This window comes from Hippopotamus amphibius, chromosome 14, assembly GCF_030028045.1.
Source record: "Hippopotamus amphibius kiboko isolate mHipAmp2 chromosome 14, mHipAmp2.hap2, whole genome shotgun sequence".
NCBI lineage: Eukaryota > Metazoa > Chordata > Mammalia > Artiodactyla > Hippopotamidae > Hippopotamus > Hippopotamus amphibius.
Genome location: NC_080199.1, coordinates 48,207,347 through 48,230,803, shown reverse-complemented (window position 1 = coordinate 48,230,803; position 23,457 = coordinate 48,207,347). Strand labels below are relative to the sequence as shown.

At 36.7% G+C, this 23,457-nt stretch overlaps 1 protein-coding gene across 6 annotated transcripts in view; it reads right to left on the bottom strand.

The window, feature by feature from the left end:
* Positions 1-23,457, bottom strand: part of DIAPH3 (diaphanous related formin 3) — a 485,817-nt gene that overhangs the window by 364,385 nt on the left and 97,975 nt on the right. For all 6 annotated transcript variants that reach the window (XM_057707607.1, XM_057707608.1, XM_057707613.1 and 3 more), the window contains one exon: positions 538-668. In XM_057707607.1, coding sequence (XP_057563590.1) covers positions 538-668 — 131 coding nt within the window. The remainder of the gene's footprint in view (positions 1-537; positions 669-23,457) is intronic.

Genomic DNA, 23,457 nt, shown 5'->3' with positions numbered 1-23,457 from the left:
ACAAATAATTTTTTAGTATAAGTATGTCTAAAATCCAGATTTTACTGCACATCCTATACTTTCATTTGCTAAATCTGACAACACTAACCTATGGGCGCCTATAAAGATACCACTTCCAATAAAGGAAAAATAAATTAATGGCATTTCTTGCTATGTCAAACAGGAATGAGCCAATATATATACAATACCAAAACTCAGAGTGAAACTCATTATTCACATTAAATCGACAGTTTCTGATCATGATTGTTCTCTTTTAAAAAAACACCTCAAGTTTTTAAAAATTCTAACAAAAAAAAAAGAATAACTTTTTTAAAAGTCCACAGGCTATATATCACTCAGTAGTACATACAAAAAAGTACTATTCAGACCACATTTTCACATGCATATAAAAATTATGTATTCAATTTTTACCTTGAGAAGTTATTGAGGTAGACCAGCTATTTATTCACAGGCACCATGAAGTATTGCACGAAAGTGACAGATCATGGCATCTGTTTAATTCAGTAATATGCCCTCATGTTCACATAGACGAATTACCTCACAGGATTGCTCGTCAAAGACACGCGCAGGGACTCCAAGCACGTGAGGAGCCTCTCATCTGCATACCCCATCTTCAGTTCATGGATGAATTCCTGAGGTGAGATCTGTTGACTACTCTTAAGACTTCCCTGTAAAATAAGTAAAAAAAAAAAAATTAATTCAAGCTGTGTGAAGATTATCTATTAAAATAGTAACAAATATATTAATAGCAGCACTCTTCATATTAATAGCAGCACTACAACTACTATGAGTAGTATTATTTTGAAAGGATAATTTCCTTACTTCTGCCCATAAATATATAAATTCATAATCCATGGTATCCATGAAAGATAGCAGCATAACATCAAAAAGTTTTCAAATTAAAATAATTTTTTGGTCAAATCTAGACTATCATGGAAAACAGGAAATATCTGAAAATATACCAATATGTTTTAGGCATATGCAAAATAAAAACGAAAACTCAATATAAGAATGACCCCATTAAAATTAATATTCCAAGGAACACAGAAAAAGCTGTAAGTCATTAAGCAGCCAGTTCCAGGCATTATAGACACAGAGATTATCAAAACCTAAGTCTGGAAGGAGAAACCCAAGCAAGAAAACAGTACTTTTCAGAGAAGTCTAATTCCACTAACATTTTGGCTCCAAGAGACCAAAGGAGGAACACCCTACTTGACAGATGGACAAGGGAAGCCAAGGGGAAGATAAGTAAGAGTTAAGGGAGGCGAAGACTTAGACGAGAACACCTTTCAGACTAAAATATAACACACAAACACACACACCCCAAAAAAACAAACAAACAAAAGCACACACAACTGAAGATACAGGCCATGTCCTGCAGTGGTAGAGCACTGCCACACAGATAGCTTTTCCAGGGGGGTTAGAAGGATCACACTGGCAGCAGTATGAAATACATATGAGAAGAACTGGAGTTCACTCGTTATTCAACAAACATTAATTCCCTACGAAGCGCCAGTCACTGTTCTAAGTGCTGAAAAAAGACCAGTGAACAAGCGGCAAAAATCCCTACCTGCACGGAGCTGTATTCTCCACAGGGAAGAAGAAAGACAGACAATAAATGAAAAATAATTAAAATACATCCCACTGTAGATAGTGTTTTAGAGAAAAATAAAAGCAGCAGGAATAAGCAGCATAGGAGGTGGGATGCAATTTCAAATAGGGTGGTCAAAGAAAGTCTCACAGAGAAGACTCTGAAGGACTCAAACCTGAATGTTAGAAAAAAGGCCTGAAGGAGGTGAGAGCTCTAACCACGCAGATAATCTGGGAAAAAAAGCTGTGATGGTGGTGACTGTAGGCCTTACAGGCTACCAAAGAACTTTGACTTTTACTCTGAGATCAGAAGCATCAGAAGCAGAAAGACCTGTTGAGAAGATATGGGTATAGTCCAGATGGGAAATGATGAGGATGCCCAACGAATAATAAATTCCAGAATTATATCTATTTAAATTACAGATTACAAATCCAATGGGAAGGAAAGGTACTGTATGTGTCCAAAAGCAGATTAGCTGGAATGGTAGGAAATTAGATGCATTTTTTTCATTTCTTTTTATTTTTATTAATTTGCTACGATGTTGTGCAAGGAAACATTCTCAATAATGCAAAACAAATTAGCATTGGAAACAGGCAATTTTCATAAATAGCAAGTCGTAATTTACTAAAGAAAAGTTCAGGACAAAATCTTAAGAGAACAGAATGATAAAATAAAGTTGGGAAAGGGAAAATGAAATGGTGAGAGCACTGAAAAAATCCAATCTCTTTATTAGTGACTACGTTATCTCTCATTAAAAAGAAAATACATTCTACTTGTACCAATGTATCATTTATCATCATCTCTTTGCTTTAAATTACCAAAATATTGCTTATTCAACACAGAAAATTTGGAAAACAGAAAAACAGGGGTAAAGTGCCTCAAAATGACTATTGATTTTATGTTTCTGTTTTAAGTATTTTTCTCATATATAGATATACACATAATATTATATATACCTGCATACTTAAACACATATACTTTACTTTCAAAAATATTATATGATACATATTGTTGTATAGGCTACTTTTATTATTGAGTAATATTTAATGAACATATTACAATATTAATACTTAAGTCCCAAAGAAAGTGATTTTTTCCTGCCTACAGACTATTAACATATCACTACTTACCTAATTTAGACCATCATTAATGGGCATGTATAACAGGTTGCTTATAATTTCTTGGCATTATAAATTTTTTCAAGTTTCTTGTGTAGGCTGTCAGGCCAATATTTTTACCCAAATATGTATCAGTGGAGGTTAAACTAGATCACCTCTGTAGTCTTTAAAATTTATTACTGAAATAATTGTGACTTTGGTAAAATCAAAATAAACCAAAACTGAATAGATGAATTGTTTCCTTCAACAATATTTGGGTAAACCCCAATATTTAAAGTAAATACTTTTAGAATATAAGAATAACAAGCAATAAGTGCATTTTGATTACAAATGATATTAAGAGATTTATAAAATAAAGCCACCTGCCTATCCCTTAGCCCTATCTCACAAAGACAACCACTTTTAAGTCCCTTAACTGTTTCTTCTGAAAGCTACTTAATATGCCTAAAATATGTGCTTATTCTGATATGTTTAAACTTTTAAGTTTTCAACATTACCTTGAACTTCTGTTATAAAAGATAAGGACTTAATTATCTTAAAACATTGGAACTTCTACTCTCCCACCCTCTGACTACAGTTATAAGCAAACTAAATTGAACCAAAAGATGACATTCCATGAAATGGAAGCTAACTGCATCCACATTCTATGGGGTCCTTACAGCAAAGTTCCTAGAGAGATGAGTTCAGGCATCCAAAAACTTTAACAATGCTTTAGTTTGCTTTAACAACCCAGAACAGGGCACTGAATGAACAGAATGTCCCCATTCATAAAGTCTTCCAGCTACTATAATTTCCATGTTTGTTAAATCAGCATGTTGGGTCCGCTACAACAATGTCAGCTCTCACCATTCCTATTCAGTACTAGAGTGGAGGTCCTAGCTAGTGCAGTAAGGCAATAACAACAGACACACAGATTAGAAAGGAAGAAGTAGATCTATTAACAAATGAGATTATTATCTACATGCATTTAGCAAAGTCACAGAATAAAATTCAATATAGAAAAATAATTTTTATTTCTAAATACTACCAGCTATTGGAAAATAAAACTTTTAAATATAACATTTCTAACATCATCAAAAAAAAATACTAAATCATTAGGAAATGTTCTAACAAAAGAAGGGAAATATCTATATACTGAAAGCTATAAAACATTGTGGAAAGATGACCTAAATAAATGAAGATGTTATATCATGTTCATGGATACAATGACTCAATATCAAGAAATCCATTAAGAAATCCATTTTCTGAAAAATAATCTATAGATTCAATATAATCACCATCAATGTCCCAGCAAGCTTTTTTGAAGAAATTGATAAGCAGGTCCTAAAACTAATACAGAAATGCAGGGAACCTACAATAGAACAATTTTGAAGAAGAATAAAGTTGGGGGCTTACTTTATCTGATTTGAAGATTTACTGAAAAGCTACAGTAATCAAAGTAGAATTAATGGAACATCAACAGAACAGAATAGAGTACAGAAATATACTTGAATCTATGCAGTCAATAATTCTCAACAAAGATTTCAGTGTAATTCAGTGGAGCAAGAAGAATCTTTTCAACAACTGGTGTTGGAATAACTTAACATCCACATGAAAGAATGTGAACCTAAATTCTATGTAAAAGGTAAAATTATAAAATGTCTAGAAGAAAACAGTGAAAATCTTCACTACCCTGGAGAAGGCAAAGATTTCTTAGGATACAAAAGACACTAACTATAAAGTTGGATTTCATCAAAATGTAAACCTTCTATTTTTCAAAAGACTTTTCTTAAGATAGCTTCATTAAAAAAATGAAAGGTAAGCCACAGACTGAGAAGACATTGCAAGAACTGTGCAGAGTCTAAGACTTTACCCTACATACAAGCTGAGTTAGTCTGTTACTATTTCATGAATTCTGACAGAAAACACAAGGCTCCTGAGTTAGAGACAAAGGACTCTATTATACATGTTGGCTCCCTAACCCACCAAGTCTCACAGGGAGGATAGAGAGATCCCTGATGGATGATGGATGCCTACATGTGCAGTGGATTGTATTACAAGGAAAGAACACTAAGCTTGGGGGAGTCACACTTTTCTAGTGAACAGTAACAAGTCCGCTCATTATCCACAGAGATATGACTCCATCTCTTAGGTTGCTTCACTGTAAATGCAACCCTGAAAAAGAATCGTTAGGCCTTGCATTGTTGGCATGACCAGAAAGAATATACAGGGATATCCAGGGCCCATGGTAGACTGCCTCTCCCAAAGATAAATATATCTCATAAAGGATTTCTATTCAGACCATTTAGTGAACTGCTACAATTCAACAGTAATAAGACAAACAGTCCAATTAAAAACATGAATAAATGACTTCACAAAAGAAGACAGATGAATGGCCAATAAGCACATGAAATGATGTTCAATACCATTTGTCACCAGGGAAAGGCAAAATAAAACCAAAAACAAAATAATACTACATACCTCCTAGAATGGTGAGGGTGTGAAGCACCTAGAACTCTCCTACACAACTAGTGGAGATGTACAACAGTACCACCACTGCAGAAAAGAGTTTAGAGATTTCTTTTAAACTTAAATATACAGTGACTCAGTAAGTGTGCAACTAGGTGTTAAGCAGGAGGGGGAAAAAAATCCATATAACATTCAGAACAGCTTTATTCATAAAAGCCAAAGATTGGGAACAATGCAAGTATTCATCAACAAGTTGTTATATGTCCGTACAATGGAATATTATGCAACAATAAAGAATTTCACGGATAACGCAACAAGATAGATGAATCCAAAAAACAATGCTGAGTTAAAGAAGTCAAAAAGAAAAATAGAACATAGTGTACGGTTCACTTTACAGGAAAGACCAAGACCAATTTTTCAGTCTTTTCTCTGGGGCCACTCCACTTCAAGACATAGAAGCAGAGCTGTTAATTATTGGTGTGTTTGGTTAGAGAATGAAGGTAAATGCGGACAACATTTTACATGGGGCAGCAAGTAGACTTTCCCAATAAACACTGGGAAAAACAGAATAAACTTACTGGCAAAAAAAAGCAATAATTCTTTATTTCAATCATATTAAGTTCTTCCAATTCAAAACATTTACTGTGTAAAGGCCTCTGCATTTTCACCTGATATTCCTGCCTTAACACCCTCCCCTCTTACCCAAACCCTCAGCATTACTACTATGCAGGCTCCTTGCACAGGCTACTCCCAGGCATCAGTTAGATCTGGGCTGAAACTAACTTCCCAAGAGGTCTTTTAGAAGCTGAGTCTCCCCCATCTATGGATTCCTTTTCCAAAACACTCACCACTCTGTATTAAAATAACTTTAATTACTATTTATATATTGAGCACCTACTATGTGCCAGACACTGCTTATACAATGTGGCTACAGTGGTGAAATAAAAGTCAGAGATGATTCCCGGGTCTGGGGCCTAAGCCAAAATGCAGTGCTAACTACTTAAATGGGAAACATGGAAGAAAAAGAATGAGTAAGCAGCTATTTAAAAGTCATAAGTCTGATCAAATGACATGTTTCCTGTCTAAGAAAATAAAATCTGAGCAGAGACCAGAATGAAGACACTGAGGGAAAATGGGCATTCTGGGAGAAGGATATTTCAAGCAAACAAAGAACAAATACAAAGCCCTAAGGTAGGAATGAACTTGGCATATTTGAAGGACAGCAAGAAGAGTCATCTAAATCCCACTGAGTGTGACAAAGAGATAGATGACAAGGACAGATAAAACAGGCAGACATCTAATCCTGGAGGCAGGGGACTGACAAATCACAGCCCACTGCCAAATGCTTTTGTATGATTTGAGCTAAGAATGGTTTTCACATTTGTAAAAGCCTCTAAAAAAGAAGAGGAAGAAGAGAAAACAGAGGAAGAAGAGAAAGAAACAGCAGCAGAAGCAACTGAAATGATACATAACACACAAGTGTAAAATGTTTAGGATCTGGCCATTTAAGAAAAAGTTTACTGTCCCCTGAAAAAGTCTTAAAAACCATGGTAGAGACTTCAAGTTTTATTATGAGTAGATAGAAACACATTTGAGGGTAACAAGCATAGAAATTACAAGATAGAATAAACATTTTTAGAAGATTATTCTAACTACTGTGTGGCAACAGACTCTAAGTGGCAAAACACGAAACAAGGAAAGCAATTAGGAGGCTTTTGCATTGTCTGGTCAAAAGTTGACAGCAGCCTAGTTCACAATGCCAGTGACGGAAGGCATAGATTTGCTCAATGTGAAGGATGATCAGATCAGACTTACGGATAGTTTGGATATGAGAGGTGAGGTATGAAAGAATTAAAATTCAAAGATGATGACAAAGCTTTTGGTCTCAACAACTAAGTGAATGGTGTCACCATCTACCGATTACTGTGACCTTGACAAGAGTAGCTTGAGTGGTACATTGGAGATAAGCCTGATCAGAGATTCAAGGGAGAAAGCAAGAAGAAGAATGGACAACTCTTTTGAGAAGATCTGTAAATGGGAGCAAGAACCAGGGCAGTAGCTGGAAAGGAACCTGCAGTGTGATTTTGGGGGTTGGGAGGAAAACCACAACATGCTTGCATGCTGATGGGAATAACCAAGTAAAGAGGAAGAAATGAATAATGCAAAGGTTAGGTACAGATGCAGGAAAACAAACAAGTGAACAGCAAAAAAAAAAAAACTTCAGTAGGTGACAGAGGATGTGACCTACTATACAAGAGGAAGGATTGACTTTACACAATTGCAGGGAAAGTGGATCATTCTAAGAAGAGCAAAAGCAGAACCTAAGGGAACAGATTCAGGTAGCTTGTTAGATCTGGTGATTAGGAAGTAGCTACAGCAGTTCCATTATGATTACATCGACAGTCTCAGTGATAGAAGTGGCAATATAATCAGCTAAAAGTAAGGATGCAGAGCTAAAGGTATGAGGGAAGATATGCAATCATTTTCAGAAAGTAAAAAAGCACACTGACAAAGGCCATGTGGTAGAATATCTGTTAAGGTATCTGTTAAAGGCTCACTTTGTCAACTGTGGTCATTCACAAAACACTAGTCAGGGGCTTCCCTGGCGGCACAGTGGTTAAGAATCTGCCTGCCAATGCAGAGGATACAGGTTCGAGCCCTGGTCCAGGAAGATCCCACATGCCACGGAGCAACTAAGCCTGTGTGCCACAACTACTGAACCTGCGCTCTGGAGCCCGCGAGCCACAACTACTGAGCCCGAGTGCAATAACTACTGAAGCCTGCACGACTAGAGCCACCACAATGAGAAGCCCACGCACCGCAAGAAAGAGTAGCCTCCACTCTGCAATGAGAGAAAGAGTGCGCCTAGCAATCAAGACCCAAGGCAACCAATAAATAAATAAATTTATTTAAAAAAAAGAAAGAAAACACTGGTCAGTTTGGCCATATGCTTCCTCCCAGATGCATGTTGTGCTGACGTGCAAACACAGAGCAAGTGGGAAGTTCCGTTTAACCAAGAGCAGAGTTTATATGAACACAGAGGCAAATGAACTGAAGATTTATGCAAGAGAACAAAGGACTGTGCATCTAAGGTCAATGAGAAGAAGTAAGGGCATGGTGCGGGTGGGAAGGTGATGGACATGAAAAAAGTGTAGAGTCAATAGATGAGCAGTTCTAAAAGTATCACAGAATTTTCAAAGTGGGAGTATTAAGTAAGCAGGAAAGGTCAGGAAAAGAAGTTTGTAAACCATATTTAGAGGTGGTATTTTATTATCCAACGTAATGGGTGGTTGAGGTTGGGTAGAAAAACAAAGATTGTTGGGAGTGATAAAGTCAAGGACATAAAAGAGGGTGGAATGTTACATTGATCACCTATGTGAATGACCAAGTCAGGAAGGAAGATGACAGTGGAGGGAACAGGAAGAAAAGCAATGAGCTAGGTCAGCAAATCTTCTAGGAACAGTCAGCACCTCTGTGTGGTGCCATCTTTTCCACTAGAACACATCTACTAGGGCAGCTTCTGCTTCTGGGAACCTAATTCACCACTGCGTCACCAGTCCCTTGTAAAGTACCCAGCATTCAATGAATGAATGAGGTTATAAAATGGAAGATGTGTATGCACTAAGGATTACAAGAAAGGAGACACAGATCAGTCACACACAAAAAAATTCTGAAGAATAAATGCCTAGCTAGAAAGGAGGATTTCAATTTAAAGACATAGGAAATAGGCCAGATAACTGGGAGATTAGTTTTCAGCACCATTTCGCACCTTTTATTATATTACTATCAAAATATAGGTACAAAAGAAAGGAAATTGAGGGGAGAAAATATTATGTTACATGAATAATCAGAAATATTCCTTTTAAACACAGCCCTTCTAGTGTTTCTTTCATTTTATATAACTTCAAAGGAAGTAGGCAGCCAGGGAGAGGAAGAGGATATTCACATCTGAGTATCTCTAAGTCCATTAGCCATGAAGATGAAAATACTTAGAAAGCTTTATCCCCTGTGGTATCAAAACACATTAGTTAGATAAGGATGTCTGCCTGACATCACAAAAATAGGAGGATATTTATCCAACATAGTTTTTAAATCTTTTTTAATCCCTTAGTAAATTTTACTCTAAAATACCATATGCAGGATAGAAAGAAAAGTACATACATTACTCTTGTCATATTTTTTATTAAAAACATATTCTAAGGTACAAAAAGTAATACACCCTTTCACTACTTATTTCCCTTACCTTTTCTATTTCTCTAAAATCAAACATTCATTCTTTTGCTAGGTAACCATTAAAGGTAATAGTAACCATATCCTTTGACATGTCTTAGAACAGATTCATTCGTACCTGCCTCAATGCCTGTGCTTCATCTCAGTTCAGGTATAAGACTTATTCAGCACATTTCTTCATCCTTCTGTCTCATTTATTTGTTTGCAGAGTAATTTGGAATATCATTTCTATGACAAATTAAAAATATGTTGTATTTCCAAGTTACTAGTGAAAAGTACTAGAGAGCTGACTTTCCTTTTTCAAATAACTGAATTATTTCTATACAACCATGGAGAATCCAATAGTTAATGATGACCTGATTTTTAAAATAATAAAAGTAAAAAGCTAAATCTAGAAAGTCAACATGCTCTGCAGGAGGTCGACACAGCATACTGCCCACGTTGGTGAGGACAATGGCCTTTTAGTCCCTAGTAGAGTGTCCAACACATGGTAGGTTGCTTTAAGCAAAACTTTGCCTACATCATCTGAGACATCATAGAATTCAGAAATTATATTCTTAAAACACTATTCCAATCTCTGTAAACTCCCACTCAGCTCATTAAATCGTACCTTATTCCTCTCAGAAAATAGCCTATAACAAAATCTACCGTACAGCATCTCCAGCTGCAGAGAATTACTTAATTTTTTAATTACACCTAAACCCATGAGGAAAAATTAGCATTTCTTAACATGAAGACCCAAAATATAGCCTCAAGGGATGAAAAACTTAAAATACTGGAGGACTGTAAGAACAGACTGAAACTTTAAGTGCTTTTTGTATGAAGAGTTACGAAATTCAAGAATCTTCTCCATGACATTCACTATAATTTTCAGCAGATTAACTGCAGAAAACAGAAAAATTCCATCAACATAAAGCCAAAATAGTCAAAACGCCTAAGTTCTCACAGTAATGAGTATGTGTACTCTTGCATGGGTAATGTTGGGGAATCTAGTAAAATAGTCTTGTTCAGGCTTCAGAGGCAGCACTAGGCTTCTCTCTGACCAGGACCCTAAAAGCTGGCTGCATGACAAACTGCTGAGCTGCATGCAGACCAGCAGGGGTGGGCGCCCACACACCTTGTAAATCATTAGATAAGACAGGGAGTAAGTCTGGGGGCTTCTTGAACCCTGAGGGCCTGGCCAGCCCCAGGGGATCAGAGATCATTCCAAGAATTAAGACCACGGCATTTATGACAACAACCAGAGCTGCAAACTTACACATACACACTACGGCCAGGTGCTAAAAGCTGGGCTCCTTCGAGTGGCAAAATGAAGTTTCATCCATGGGGTGGACGCACCACCCAGGACCCTCCCAACTGGGACTCCAGACTGCTGTTCAAGGGACTTCCCAGAGTGGCTTGGATCTGGATGTAAGTGCTTCTCCAATTCGGTGATGTATAAACCTCTGTCTTTACTATTCTTTCTTAACTAATTATACTATTCCTTCCTTAATTAATATACTGTATTCTTGTGTTAATGCAATAAACTCTTTAAATTTTTGCTTAACTTAGTGTGGAGTGGTTATTTTGCCAGCGAATCCTTCAAACCTAAAACGAGGGTAACACTTTTGGTAAAACAGGTGTGTACACATGTATCTCTATGTCTGTCTATTTATGTCAGTAACAAATTAAGTGCCTCAGATCCTCTTTAGCATTGCAATTCTCAAATTCTTGGTACCTATTCAGGTGACGAAACTTGTAAAGATAAATAAGATGATGAAAATATGGAGACTATTTAAAGAACTAGTTTGCATTGATAATGACAACGTTTTAAGAAAACAGTAGAGTCAGCACTGAACAAAAAGGGGTAAGCACAGTTGCTGCCAAGGGGGTAATTAAAATCTAAATTACTATCATGTATATTGCTATTAAAATGCACTGTGACAATTTCCTTGCATTTTTCAAATGATTTCTAGCATCACTAATGTTACTGATCAAAAGAAACACTAAGCTGTCATTGCAGTATGAATTACTCGTTTTCAGAACATTTACAACCCCAATAGATCTCCACTGCCAATAAAATCTGTTATTCAGGGATGATATTATGCAAACTCACAGAGGAAACAATGAGCGATGAAAAGTACTGCAGAGAGGAGCATTCCCTAACAAAATTAAGTTTAGCAAAGAGCTCCCTTAAAGAGTTAATTATTTTTTTCCATAAGCATTTAATGAACATCATTATGTGCCAAAAATTCTGCCTATAATTCTCAAAGCTGCTTTTAATGTACAGTAAAAATAGCATACATTAAAGTTTAGAATTACCAAGTACATTTTACAAAGAAACATGATAAAATACAGAAAATGTACTGCTCTCCCCTCTCTCAGTTTCTAAAATATCTTTACAAAGAAAAAAAAAAAAAAGCAGATTGATCCCATACTTACTTTAGTCTCTAAGATGTTAACTTGAATAAATAATAAAAGAAATTCAACACTCTATATTTCTCTTATTATCCATCAATACCTAACTAGCATCGATTTCCCTTCCATTCACAGAAAAGCTTTCCTTCACTGGCCCAATGCTTTCAAAAGACACTTGAATATTTAGACTATTTTATGTATTTGAGAAATGTTGTTCCAACTGCTCAATGCATTATAACATTCCCACCTGCTTACCATGACCAGAACTGAGGTGTTCTTTAGCTTTTAAGCCTCAAAAAGGGTATACCATAACAGTTAACAGTCAGCTGCTTCTACCAATAGCCAGAGGACAGTTACTAAATAAACCACAGTGAGTCACATCCCACGATCACACTGCATGAACTATATCCCCACACAGCATGAACACATAGCATGAAATACTACACGCAGTTATAAAGAATGAAGATATCACTATGAACTGACATGGCATGCTTTACAGGACATATTTTGTAGTGGAAAAATTATAAAAGAATATCTATAGTATATTACTTTCTATATTATAAAAGAGAAATAAGAACATATACATTTATCTGTTTATTTGTACAGGAAAACAGAGGAAGGAATAACCAGGAACTAATGAGATTATATTCCTTCCAGGGGTAAAAGGGAACATGGCAAATAAGATGGGGGAGTATGACACCTAAGAAAAAAGATGCTAAGTGACAAGTATTGGAATATACCTTTTGTATAGTTCAGATTTTTGGAATTATGGTGATAAAGAAAAAAAATTCAAGAACAATCAGAAGAAAAAGTTAAAATGAAATGAATCCAAATCAAATAAACTTAATTATATTTCAAATGGATAATAATGGCAAAGAAATAAGCCAGAATATGAAATTTGAAGGTGTGGTTTTGGGAGAGAGGGGGGGAGTATTTAGACAGACAGACAGATAGCTAGATAGACAGACAAAGATAGGAAAAGAAATATACATAAGATGGGTGATGGGTGTCTGTATACACATATCATGTGTTTTCCACATATATACATATATTTTACATGCATACATCACACATACATATTTGCAATATCCAAATATGCACACATGTATATACGTGTCATATACATACAAGCTCACACATGTATGTCTGTCTACATACACACACATACACATAGAAGGGCCTAGAAGTAAAGACATTCTATTAGAAGAGCTAGCACCCAGATAATGATTTTTAAACTGCATTCTCCACAAAAAAGAGAGGGGCTAGGACAAGGTGATCTTGGAAGATTTTATGCAAGATAGTAAGTAAGGAAGTGCTCAAAGAATGAAGGAGATATGCTGAAGGATAAAGGAACCAGCTTGAAAGGGTTTCTATTGGTCAAATATACAGAGGGGTGGGGAGTGTGGAGTGACAGTTTAAAGGGCATGTGGTCTCCTCTGGGGTTGATGAAAATGTTCTGGAACTAGATGGCAGCGACAGTTGAACAACATTGTCAAGATAATAAATGCCAACAAACTGTACACTTTAAGAGGGTTAAAACAATGAATTTCATATTGCCACAATAAAACTTTAAAAAAAAGCATTTATAAAACAGGAAAAAATAAATCTGTAGTGTGAGAAGTCAAGACACGAATTATCTTGGGAAGGAGGAAGGACAGGGACTGGGACACTGGCACTTGCTAGCACTGTGCCAGCTCTCCAGCTGAGCCCTGGTTACATGGATGAGCTTTCTCTGCAATACACTAAAGATATGTGGGCTTTACGAATGTAAGGTACTAAGAAGCCATTCTCAAATTTACTAATTTTGATGCTTTATGCTGTTTCTATGCTGTTAGATAGGTACCTGCAAATTGAATTCCTTTTAAATTTTTAATTTACATTTTAAAACATGCCATTTAAAATATTTTATACAGAATATGGTATATTTCCCTGATAAAACATCAAATTAAGTGAAAAAAGTTACACTATGTCAAATAAAGCCACTTGTTTTTATTTAGTATCTTCAGTATATTTTTTGGAACTGGGGGGAAAAAAGTTCAAAGTTGGGGGTGGAGGGAGCTGATTAAATAAACATGGATGTTTTAATTTGCCAGTCTCTATTTGATGGTTCAATGAAGGATAAAGATCTATTTGGCACATCTGAACAGACAGAAAAAAATGTGCTGATGCTCTTAGTCATTGGTTCATTATCTTCTTTATTGTGTTGATTATGTTTATGTAGAAAGAAAAAACACAACAAAACTTCATTGGGCATTTACCAAAAAAGGTTGGGGGGGGTGGGTGTTAGAAAACACCAGCTGTTCCAGTCTTTAAAATTAGGCAATTTGTATTTCCATCCCTCCAGGTAATTGCACAATTATTTGCCTCCACAATACTGAGTAGTACTTTCAAGTGTCATTGTTACATTTATAGTATAAGCCCATCTTCCTTTGTTTCTTCTTTCTTTTTCTTGATTTATAGAGGAAAACCACCCTGCCTCTTCATACACACATGCTAGCCTACAAATTGAATCTGTTTACGTTAGTAAAAAGCTCCAAAACATATAACAGCACAAAACCTAATACATTTCTCAGATTATTCTTCTTATAAATAACATTAACAGATAAATATGGGACAGAAACAAATAGCAGAGAGGAAGAAACAAGATTTTTGCATGAGAATCACATCCCACTCTGATCTCTGATTTCCTCGGTGTAAAATACTTACAGTGCTTATGGAGTAGAGGAAGCTGTGAAGCTGAAATACACTTGAAATATACCTGTATTATCTGATTTTGTCATAATAAACAAATATTCAATTCTCTTAAATTAGGTTTCAAAGCTGTGCAGTTTATAGATCAAAGCAAAGGAAAGGAAGGAAGGACACATAGTCTATAGGGTAGGTGAGGGAAGGAGCAACATGACCTTAATGAACTCATCAAAATGAGGAGAAGCAACTCAAGTTCAAAAGAGGTTAGATGTTCACTCTCCTTGGAACTAAGTATACAGATATGAAAAGGCTGAAACTATCTCATATTTCTTTGTATTCCCCAGAATCCCTGGCCTTATTATGTTCTAAGCAGATACTATATAAGTGCTTCTTAAATGACAGAGTAAAGAGGGTAATGGATCTGAAATGACTGAGTAACTATTACACTCCTGCTAAGAACATCCACAAAAGGTTAAAAACTTTGATAGTAGCACCCTAGCAATTTTATAAGTTTATAATTTATAGGATGTTCTATAAAACCTATCTATCCATCTAAGAATTGATTTAATGATAACCATATTTATCTTTTATGTACCAACCATTATGATGAACACTGAGACTCAAAATCAAGTAAGAGCAAATTTTGTCCATGAGGTGCTCATCATCAGGTGAGAAACAGCATTTAAACAGTTATAAGATGGGGGAGACTGGATATGAATCCATTCTCAGTGAGCAGAAGGGAGGATGCCCCAACTGTCGTCTGGGTAATTAGGGAAGGCTTCCCCGTAGAGATAATTCAAGAACCAAGTCTTAAAGGATGGGGAATGCAAAGTAGAATAACACAGACGGCAGTTAGGTGAAAGAGCCAGTGCCTTTCAGGAACTACAAGTCTACCTATATCACCGGTGGTGTACAGAGGGAAGAGAATCGTCAGAAAACACACAGGAACCAGAAAGCAAAAGGTGCCTACTTCATGCCTAGGAAAGTAGATGTTCACCCACATAAAATAGCAAGTAGCTGCAGAATTGGAAATAAAGTACAATAAGCTATATGTTAGACAGATACTCCAGCAGCAGTGAGGAAAGCAGAAATGTGAGCCTCTAGAAAGCTTATAAGGTTAGAGAGATAAGGCCAGTTCAGTTCAGGTAAACTTGTAAGAAAGAATTCATCTTCTCAGTTCTATTATAACCTTAAAAAGAAAGGAAGAGGCACACAGACAGAAAGAAAGGCAGAAAGAAGAAGAAGGAAGGAGGGAGGGATGAACAAATGTGTCACTAGAGTTGGTCACAAAAGCAGATTAGGCTCACATTAAGAAAACCTAACACGTTCTATCTCCACGTTTTGTCTCTTACAAGACAAAATACAGGATGAATCATTTCTCCTGTAATTAGACACAAAGGACTAACTATCCCACTCTTCTCAAAAATATTCAATGCTCTACCAAAAAAAAAAAATTTTTTTTCCAAGCCTACCTTTTCAACCCCATATCCCACTGTTCTCTTTCATAGGAACTTCACTATAGACAAAAGAACAACTTCCCATCCAAACGTGCATATCATGGTTCTCCCCACATATGTGCATCTTTGCGGGTGTGCTTCCTCCACCCTGCTACACCTCAACATCCCTGCACCTCCAAATGTTTAAATCCTCCCTGTCCTTCATTTCTACTCATGCCACCTTCCCATGGAAACTTCCAAATTCCCACTTTCTTATTCACTTATTTCTCCTATTGTACTTTAATTATTCTACCTAGTTTCATTATCATATTTATACATTTTATGACTTCTTGGGAATAATATAAATGTTGGGTTTGAAACTCCTTGGATTAAAAACTCCTTGGGAATAAGATAAATGTTGGTTTTATATGTTTATATGCATTCCAGAAAACAGGAACTCAAACCATTTAAGAAATTTAAAAGTCTTACCTCCATCAAAACTACATTAGGGCACTTCGTTAAAACAATACAGTTACACTCATTCATTCATTCAAAAATATGTGCAGAGCATCTATTACATGCTGGCAGTGTTCTACAAGTTAAAAATAGTGAAATGAACAAAATGATCAAAAATCCCTATTGTTTTGGAAATACACTCTTGGGATTTTTACCAGTTTGGTAGGTAATTCTTTCCTTTTCACCGTAGTTCCAGTATCACTACCACTTAGACAGTGATTCAGCATATTTCCTTTCAATTACCTTCTAAACCTTTCCTTCAGGCATCTACCAAGAACTGCCCCTCATGAACCATATGGATAAATAAGAATATGTGTCCTGGTAGAAAGGATGAACATGTCAGATTCTCAAACTCTGTGATACTCTGGAAGAATATGAACAAAAGTATTACTAGTGAAAAATAACAATACGAATTTCTCGTGCTCTCAGACCTGACCTTATATCTCATATTTATTGTTTGTCTGTCTCCTCTATTAAAATACAGGCTACATGAGAGCAGGGATACGCTCAGCTTTGTTCATCACAATATCCCTACTACAACAGTGCCCAGCACACGGCAATATTTCTTTAAAGAAAAAAAAAAAATGCGTACTTCCTAGGTTGTGCAGTGGTTAAGAATCCACCTGCCAGTGCAGGGGACACAGGTTCAAGCCCTGCTCTGGGAAGATCCCACATGCCATGGAGCAATTAAGCCTGTGTGCCACAACTACTGAGCCTGTGAGCCACAACTATTGAGCCCGTGTACCACAACTATTGAAGCCCACGCGCCTAGAGCCCATGCTCTGCAACAAGAGAAGCCACTACAATGATGAGCCCACGCACTGCAATGAAGAGTAGCCCCTGCTCTCAGCAACTAGAGAGTGCCCATGTGCAGCAACAAACACCCAACACAGGCAATAAATAAAAATTAAATAAAATAAATTTATAAAAAAAGAAAAAAAAATGAGTGAATGAATGGACAAATGAATGAGTTAAACATTTCTATTATGCTAAGAGATACACTGCTACTATAATGACTCAAAGAGCATGACTTGGAGACCAGCCCTGTGTCAATCCCTCAACATTGTTTATCTCTGGACTTGATCTTAAAAAACAATTTTCAAAAATCCCCAGGGTAGTTCACAAATAGGCTATCTTTCCAGCCCCTGTCATTAACTTGTACTGTCATCATTGCTAACACAAGAGGAGGGTCAAGTCCACTCATCATAGCTTTGAGCAACAAAAAGCAGTGCTCCATAAAGAACTGTACAAATTTGGGTATGGGAAGGGGATAAGGTAATGAAGTATCTAATTTGTCAACAGTAAATCAATGAGAAAATACAGTGGTCCTGAAAAGGCATTATTTAATCACTGTTTTGATTATTTCAGAATGAGGAATAATGTTCACGATCTACAGAAACATACACATTCCTACAAATTATTATTAAATAGCAAAATAAAATATAACGCTTTTAAATAAAACATATTTCTTTAAAATAAGCTAAAAAAATTCAAGTAGATAATATAAATTTACAGGAATACAATTTGAAGTGCCATTCCCATTCATTGATACATATCATAAGCAACAGGCCACTTATCAAGCACAAAAGTACTCCTAAATTGGGTTATCACTGAAGTACTATCACGCCCAAATGCAATGATGGAAGGAATAAATTCACACTTGAATTTTTAAGGAAGAATGCATAAAACAAAATTATAAAGTTTTAAGTATAAGAAAAGCAAATATCCTATATGTTATAAATATGTTACACTTAACAAATTCCTGATAAAAATAACTAAATTCTTGAATACATAATTTGTTTTCCCTTTTTTACAGCTACCATCTCACAGGTCATGATTTAGAATTAAATACCGTGGTGTTGCTGGTAAATGTTTAACAATCATCTCTCATGGAAAGAAAAACAATTTATTGGTAGTATTTGCCAACGGATGGGATGTAAATACTCCCAAATGGCCGATTACAAGCAACAAATACAATGTCACTAAATGTGACAGAGAAACTGGCTCTAGACCACCACTGAAAAATACACTGTGCTAGACTAATTTGTGTTTGGCACATACAGTACTTATAAATCATCCATTTACTTATCAGTAACTTATTGTGCATATGCCACAATCAGGGTTGGATGGAGGCGTGATAAAAATTACACAATCCCTGCCTCCAGTGAAATTAGAGTTCTTGTGAAAATCAGAATGGCACAATGGCATGTGAATTTCAAATTACTTAAAAATCTAAAACAAACATACTTCTTTCATCTTCACTTGGCAACAGCTTACATTCATTTTAGATTGTTTGACCACCAATCTCACTTCATCCCATCTTAATATTAAGTAACACGTTAACCTAAAGTGACAGTGAATTAAAGATCTTTCCTAAGAGTTTTATGCTTATTATATGTATGTAATCAGTACTCTAAACTACATTTTTTAAAATTATTTTCTTGCTGAAAGTCTGATTCTTTTAATTTGCATCTTCCAATATATTTACTCAACCAATATTATTAGGCATTTTATATATAGTGGGAGTACATGCATTCCTGGTGTGTGTGTGTGTGTGTGAGAGAGAGAGAGAGAGAGAGAGAGAGAGAGAGAGAGAGAGAGAGACAGAGGTTCCTTAGGCATATATATTTCTTTATTCAACATTTATTAAATGCCAGATATACATATATATACAGATAGCAGCCCCCTTGCTGGGATGAGAAGATACAAAAATGATTAAGATATGTCGTTGCCTCAAGTTTATTTCCTTCACAGTAAATCTATTAGTCATCTTCAATTTATGCCCAAAGATCAGGGCCTTCAATGTTTCTCAACTTCTTTAATTTGAGCAGTGGGATTTAAAACAGTGTTCTCAGAAGGAATTGGGGCGGGCAGATAGGTGAAGGAGATAAAGAGTACAAACCTCCAATTATATAATAAATAAGTCCTGGGGATGTGATACACAGCATAAGGAATATGGACAATTTGTAATAACTTTGTATGGGGGCAGATGGTTACCAGACTTATCATGGTGATCATTTCATAATGTATGCAAATGTCAAGTCATTATGTAGTATACGTGAAATACAATATCGTATGTCAACTATATTTCAATTTTAAAAAAGTTATTGATAAATATGATAGATATGATTAAACTGTAATCCTTTAGTATAATTTCTGAGTATAATCAAACCTGTATTGCCCTCTTGATAAGGTTTCTGTAATTTTTAAAACAATTTCTTTATTCATGTGTGTGTGTACACACACACACATATACAAAACTTCTCATAAATCCATAAAAGTGAAATTTTTTACCTCACTGCTCTATCCCTCCTTCCCATCGTAAGGTAACACATATAGAAAGCCTGGTGTATATAACCTTCCATATTCTAACTCATGCTCACATAATTTCACACATACATACACACCCACACATACACACAACTATACAGGTGGAAAGTTTATTTTTTAATGTTATCTTACATGTTTTTCTTTTCAGTTATTGTCTTATTCATCTCTGTCTGTTCTTTAGTTCTTCTAGGTCTTTGTTAAGCTTTTCTTCTATGTTCTTGATCTGTGCCTCCACTCTGTTTCCAAGATCTTGAATCATCTTTACTATCATTACTCTGAATGCTTTTTCAGATAGATTGCTTATCTCCTCTTCATTCAGTTGTTCTTGTAGGTTTTTATCTTGTTCTTTCATCTGCAACATATTTCTTTATCATCTCATTTGGTCAAACTTAATGTGTTTGTGGTCGCCTTTCCACAGGCTGCAGAATCACAGTTCCTCTTGCTTCTGGTATCTGCCCCTCGTTGGGTAAGGCCAGTCCAGAGGCTTGTGCTGTTATCCCCTTAATAGGGGCTTTGATTGGTGTTGCGGTGACCAGAGCCTGCCTTAAATACTAAGTGGGGCCTCCCCTTTGTTCTGTGGTTGTCACCACCCCGTCAGGGATAGGGTCTGCTCCCTAGTAAAGGGAGTAGAGGAGTAGAGGCCCCTAGATCTATTTCTTAGCTGTGATTCTGATTTGTGGTGCAAGGCAGGCAGGACTGGAACACTCCCACTAGGAGAGAAGCCACTGAGTTTTCCTCCTTTGGAGCTGTTCACTTGTGAATGTTCTCTCTTGTGTCCCCTTTCACCTGTTGTGCAGACTCACAAAGTATACTGTTGTTGGCACTGCTCTCAGTCCCAACTTAACTGTGGTTATGTCACCTGGTGATTCTCAGGCATTGTTTTTACCCAGCCACTGGTGTAGGTGAATTGAGCTTAGGTCACAGTGCTACAGTAGTCATGTACCTGGACCCGCTGTGGGAGCAATGGTGGCAGCTTGAACTCTGCCCTGGCCCAACCCGCACACGTACGTGCCCACAGAGCCCACAGATGCTAAAGCCAGACCCGCCCCAGCTGTAGGAGCATTTGTCCTTTCGGATGTTTCACAGGCACGGAATTTAGGCAGCCATTAGCGGGGGTGTAACTCTGCAGTTCACACAGCCAAGAGGAGAGATTTCAGCTCTTTTTCCTTTGTCACATAGCCCCTGGGGCTCAGCTGTGGTTTCAGCCCTTCTTCTGGGTGAATTTCCTAGTGGGGGGAGCTATCTGCACCCTCCCTGGACAGCGGGGCAAGTTCCAGCACCCACTGGCAGATTTCCCAGTCACAGAATCTTTCTGTGCCCTCCTGGGACAGCAGGCAGGTCCCAGTACCCACTGACAGATTTCCTGGTAGGGAGAGCTATCTGCAAGTCATTTTACATAATTTTCTACATCTTGCTTTTCTCTAATTTATACCTCATGGAAGTTTCTCAAATTATCTAGTATAATTCTAATTCTTCCTTTTTAATATTGGCATAATACTTCCTGGTATGGGTAATCATAATTTATTTAGCCACTGCCTTTTTTTTTTCCAGGTTTTTAACATAGTAAATAATAATGAAAGAAGCATCCTTGTGCATATGTTCTTATCTATTAGTGCTTTTGCTTCTTCCTCCTCACAGATTCGCAGGAGTAGAATCCATGGTCAAAGAGCATGTATTTTCCTTTTTCATAGACATTTCAGATAGCTTTTAAAAATTCTGTGTTCATTTTACAGCTCCACCAGCAACATATGAAGGTACGTTTTCCCCACATTCCTACTTAAACAGTAAAAATATCTAATGGATATAGTCACTCTAATTTGACTATGCATAATTACAAATCTTTACATATACATTTGTCCTCTTGGATTTGTTCTTCTTAAATTGTCCTTAGCCCATTTTTCAATTGGATTTTTTTTCTAGTCAACTCATGAAAGCTTACTGTAGCATAACAGCTATTAGCCCTTTGTCAAAATCATTAGAAATATTTTTTACTACATCCATTGTCTTTTGCCTATGCTTAGTTTTGCTATACAAATTCTTCTTTAAACACCTGATATGCCTATGCTTTCTTTTACAGTTTCAAGGTTTCCATTTCTGGGAGAAAGCTGTTCTGTAGTCAGAAGACAACACCAATGCTCAGAGGCCACGGGAAGAGGGGAGAGAAGGTCCTGGCATTAGAGTTTCGTTCCAGCCATCCCTTCTCTTCCAGGCAGGAGTCAATAAATTGCCTTTTTTTGCTCAAGTTTGTTCAAGTTGGGCTTCTATCACTGACAACTAAATTAGATTTGATTAATACTGCAATGTTCTTACCCAAATGAATTGCTAAGTTTGATACACTGTGGGTTTTATGCCGGTATCAGAAAATCAGTACTATAAAAATTATTTCCTATTCTCACTACCCATGTCAATGTTCCTAAGTCCCCACATGTTTATACAGAGAAAATATCACTACATGGTTTAAGAAAAAATGAATCTAATTATTTCCTAATGCACAATAGCTAAAGCTTTTGCAATGTATGTATAACTGACAGTATTATTTAAATTACCCCTAAGAACTATAGTAATAATACACTTAGAGTTTCCATTTGACAAATGTGTCTTTTTCTTAGCACAGAATTTTCATCCTTTGAATTTTTTATATTTTTACCCCATAAGAGAGGTAAGCTTCGTCTCCACCTACTGGGACAGAAAGTTACGGATATGATGGCTAATCCTTAATTTTAGAAAGTACTTACAATTTTACATGGTTGCTTTCATTTTAAAACCTAGCTTCCTGAAGGCTTTGTTCCTATATATATAATTCTACCATTCTTCCTCTTAACAATTAGAGGAAGATGAGAAAAGAAAGTTGGGCTACTTAATAGCCATTTAATAACAACCACATAAGGCAAAATGTATGTCAACGTTTTGTTGCCCCAAATACCCTGTGCTGAGATCTCCTCATGCTAGGGGGAAAGGAGTGAAAATTCAGACACATAGGCTCAGCACCCAGGGGAGCGAGGGGACAGTGACAGGCGCTCTAAATATAGGCAAAAGCAGAGCCACGGACACCTCTTGAGATCTCTAGGAAGTTTTAATAAAGCTCACGCTGCACTTACACAACTTGAGAGGCTACTGCAACACCTTCCCTGAGCTTTAGAAGCCAGGCGTGAAGGCAGCAGCAGACTCATAGAAGCATCGGGTGCTGTTTGCAGCACCCATGCAATGGGATCTTGAGGAAGCCTTCAAACGCCCCCTCCCAACAACAGCCAAACATAAATCCAGAAGCAGCATTTGTCTTTAGTCCGCCGACCTCATTCCCAACAAACACACCACACTCAGAGTTATGCATATCCAGTGGTATCATGAAGACAGGATGAGGGCCAGTCACATGATATTAACTTCATCCGTCACACTGTTTCTGCACATCTTCTCCTTGACACCCAGACTCCTGGAAGCACTTGCTTAACATGAACCCCTCAGATCTATATGTTGCTTCTTTCTTTGGATGATTTCCTAGGCATGTATTCTAGCTTCTTACTTGACCTTCTGGTATTCACTTGCCTGGCCTTAACCTCAGAGTCACTTGAATTTGCCCGATTTAGACTGTTCTGGCCTATTAGTAGTCAAAGAGAAGATGATATCAAGGTTCTAATTTATCATCTTCCTTTACTGTGCCTTCTACACTTCCTCTATCAGGACAGGCTGTATCAGTCTATACTGT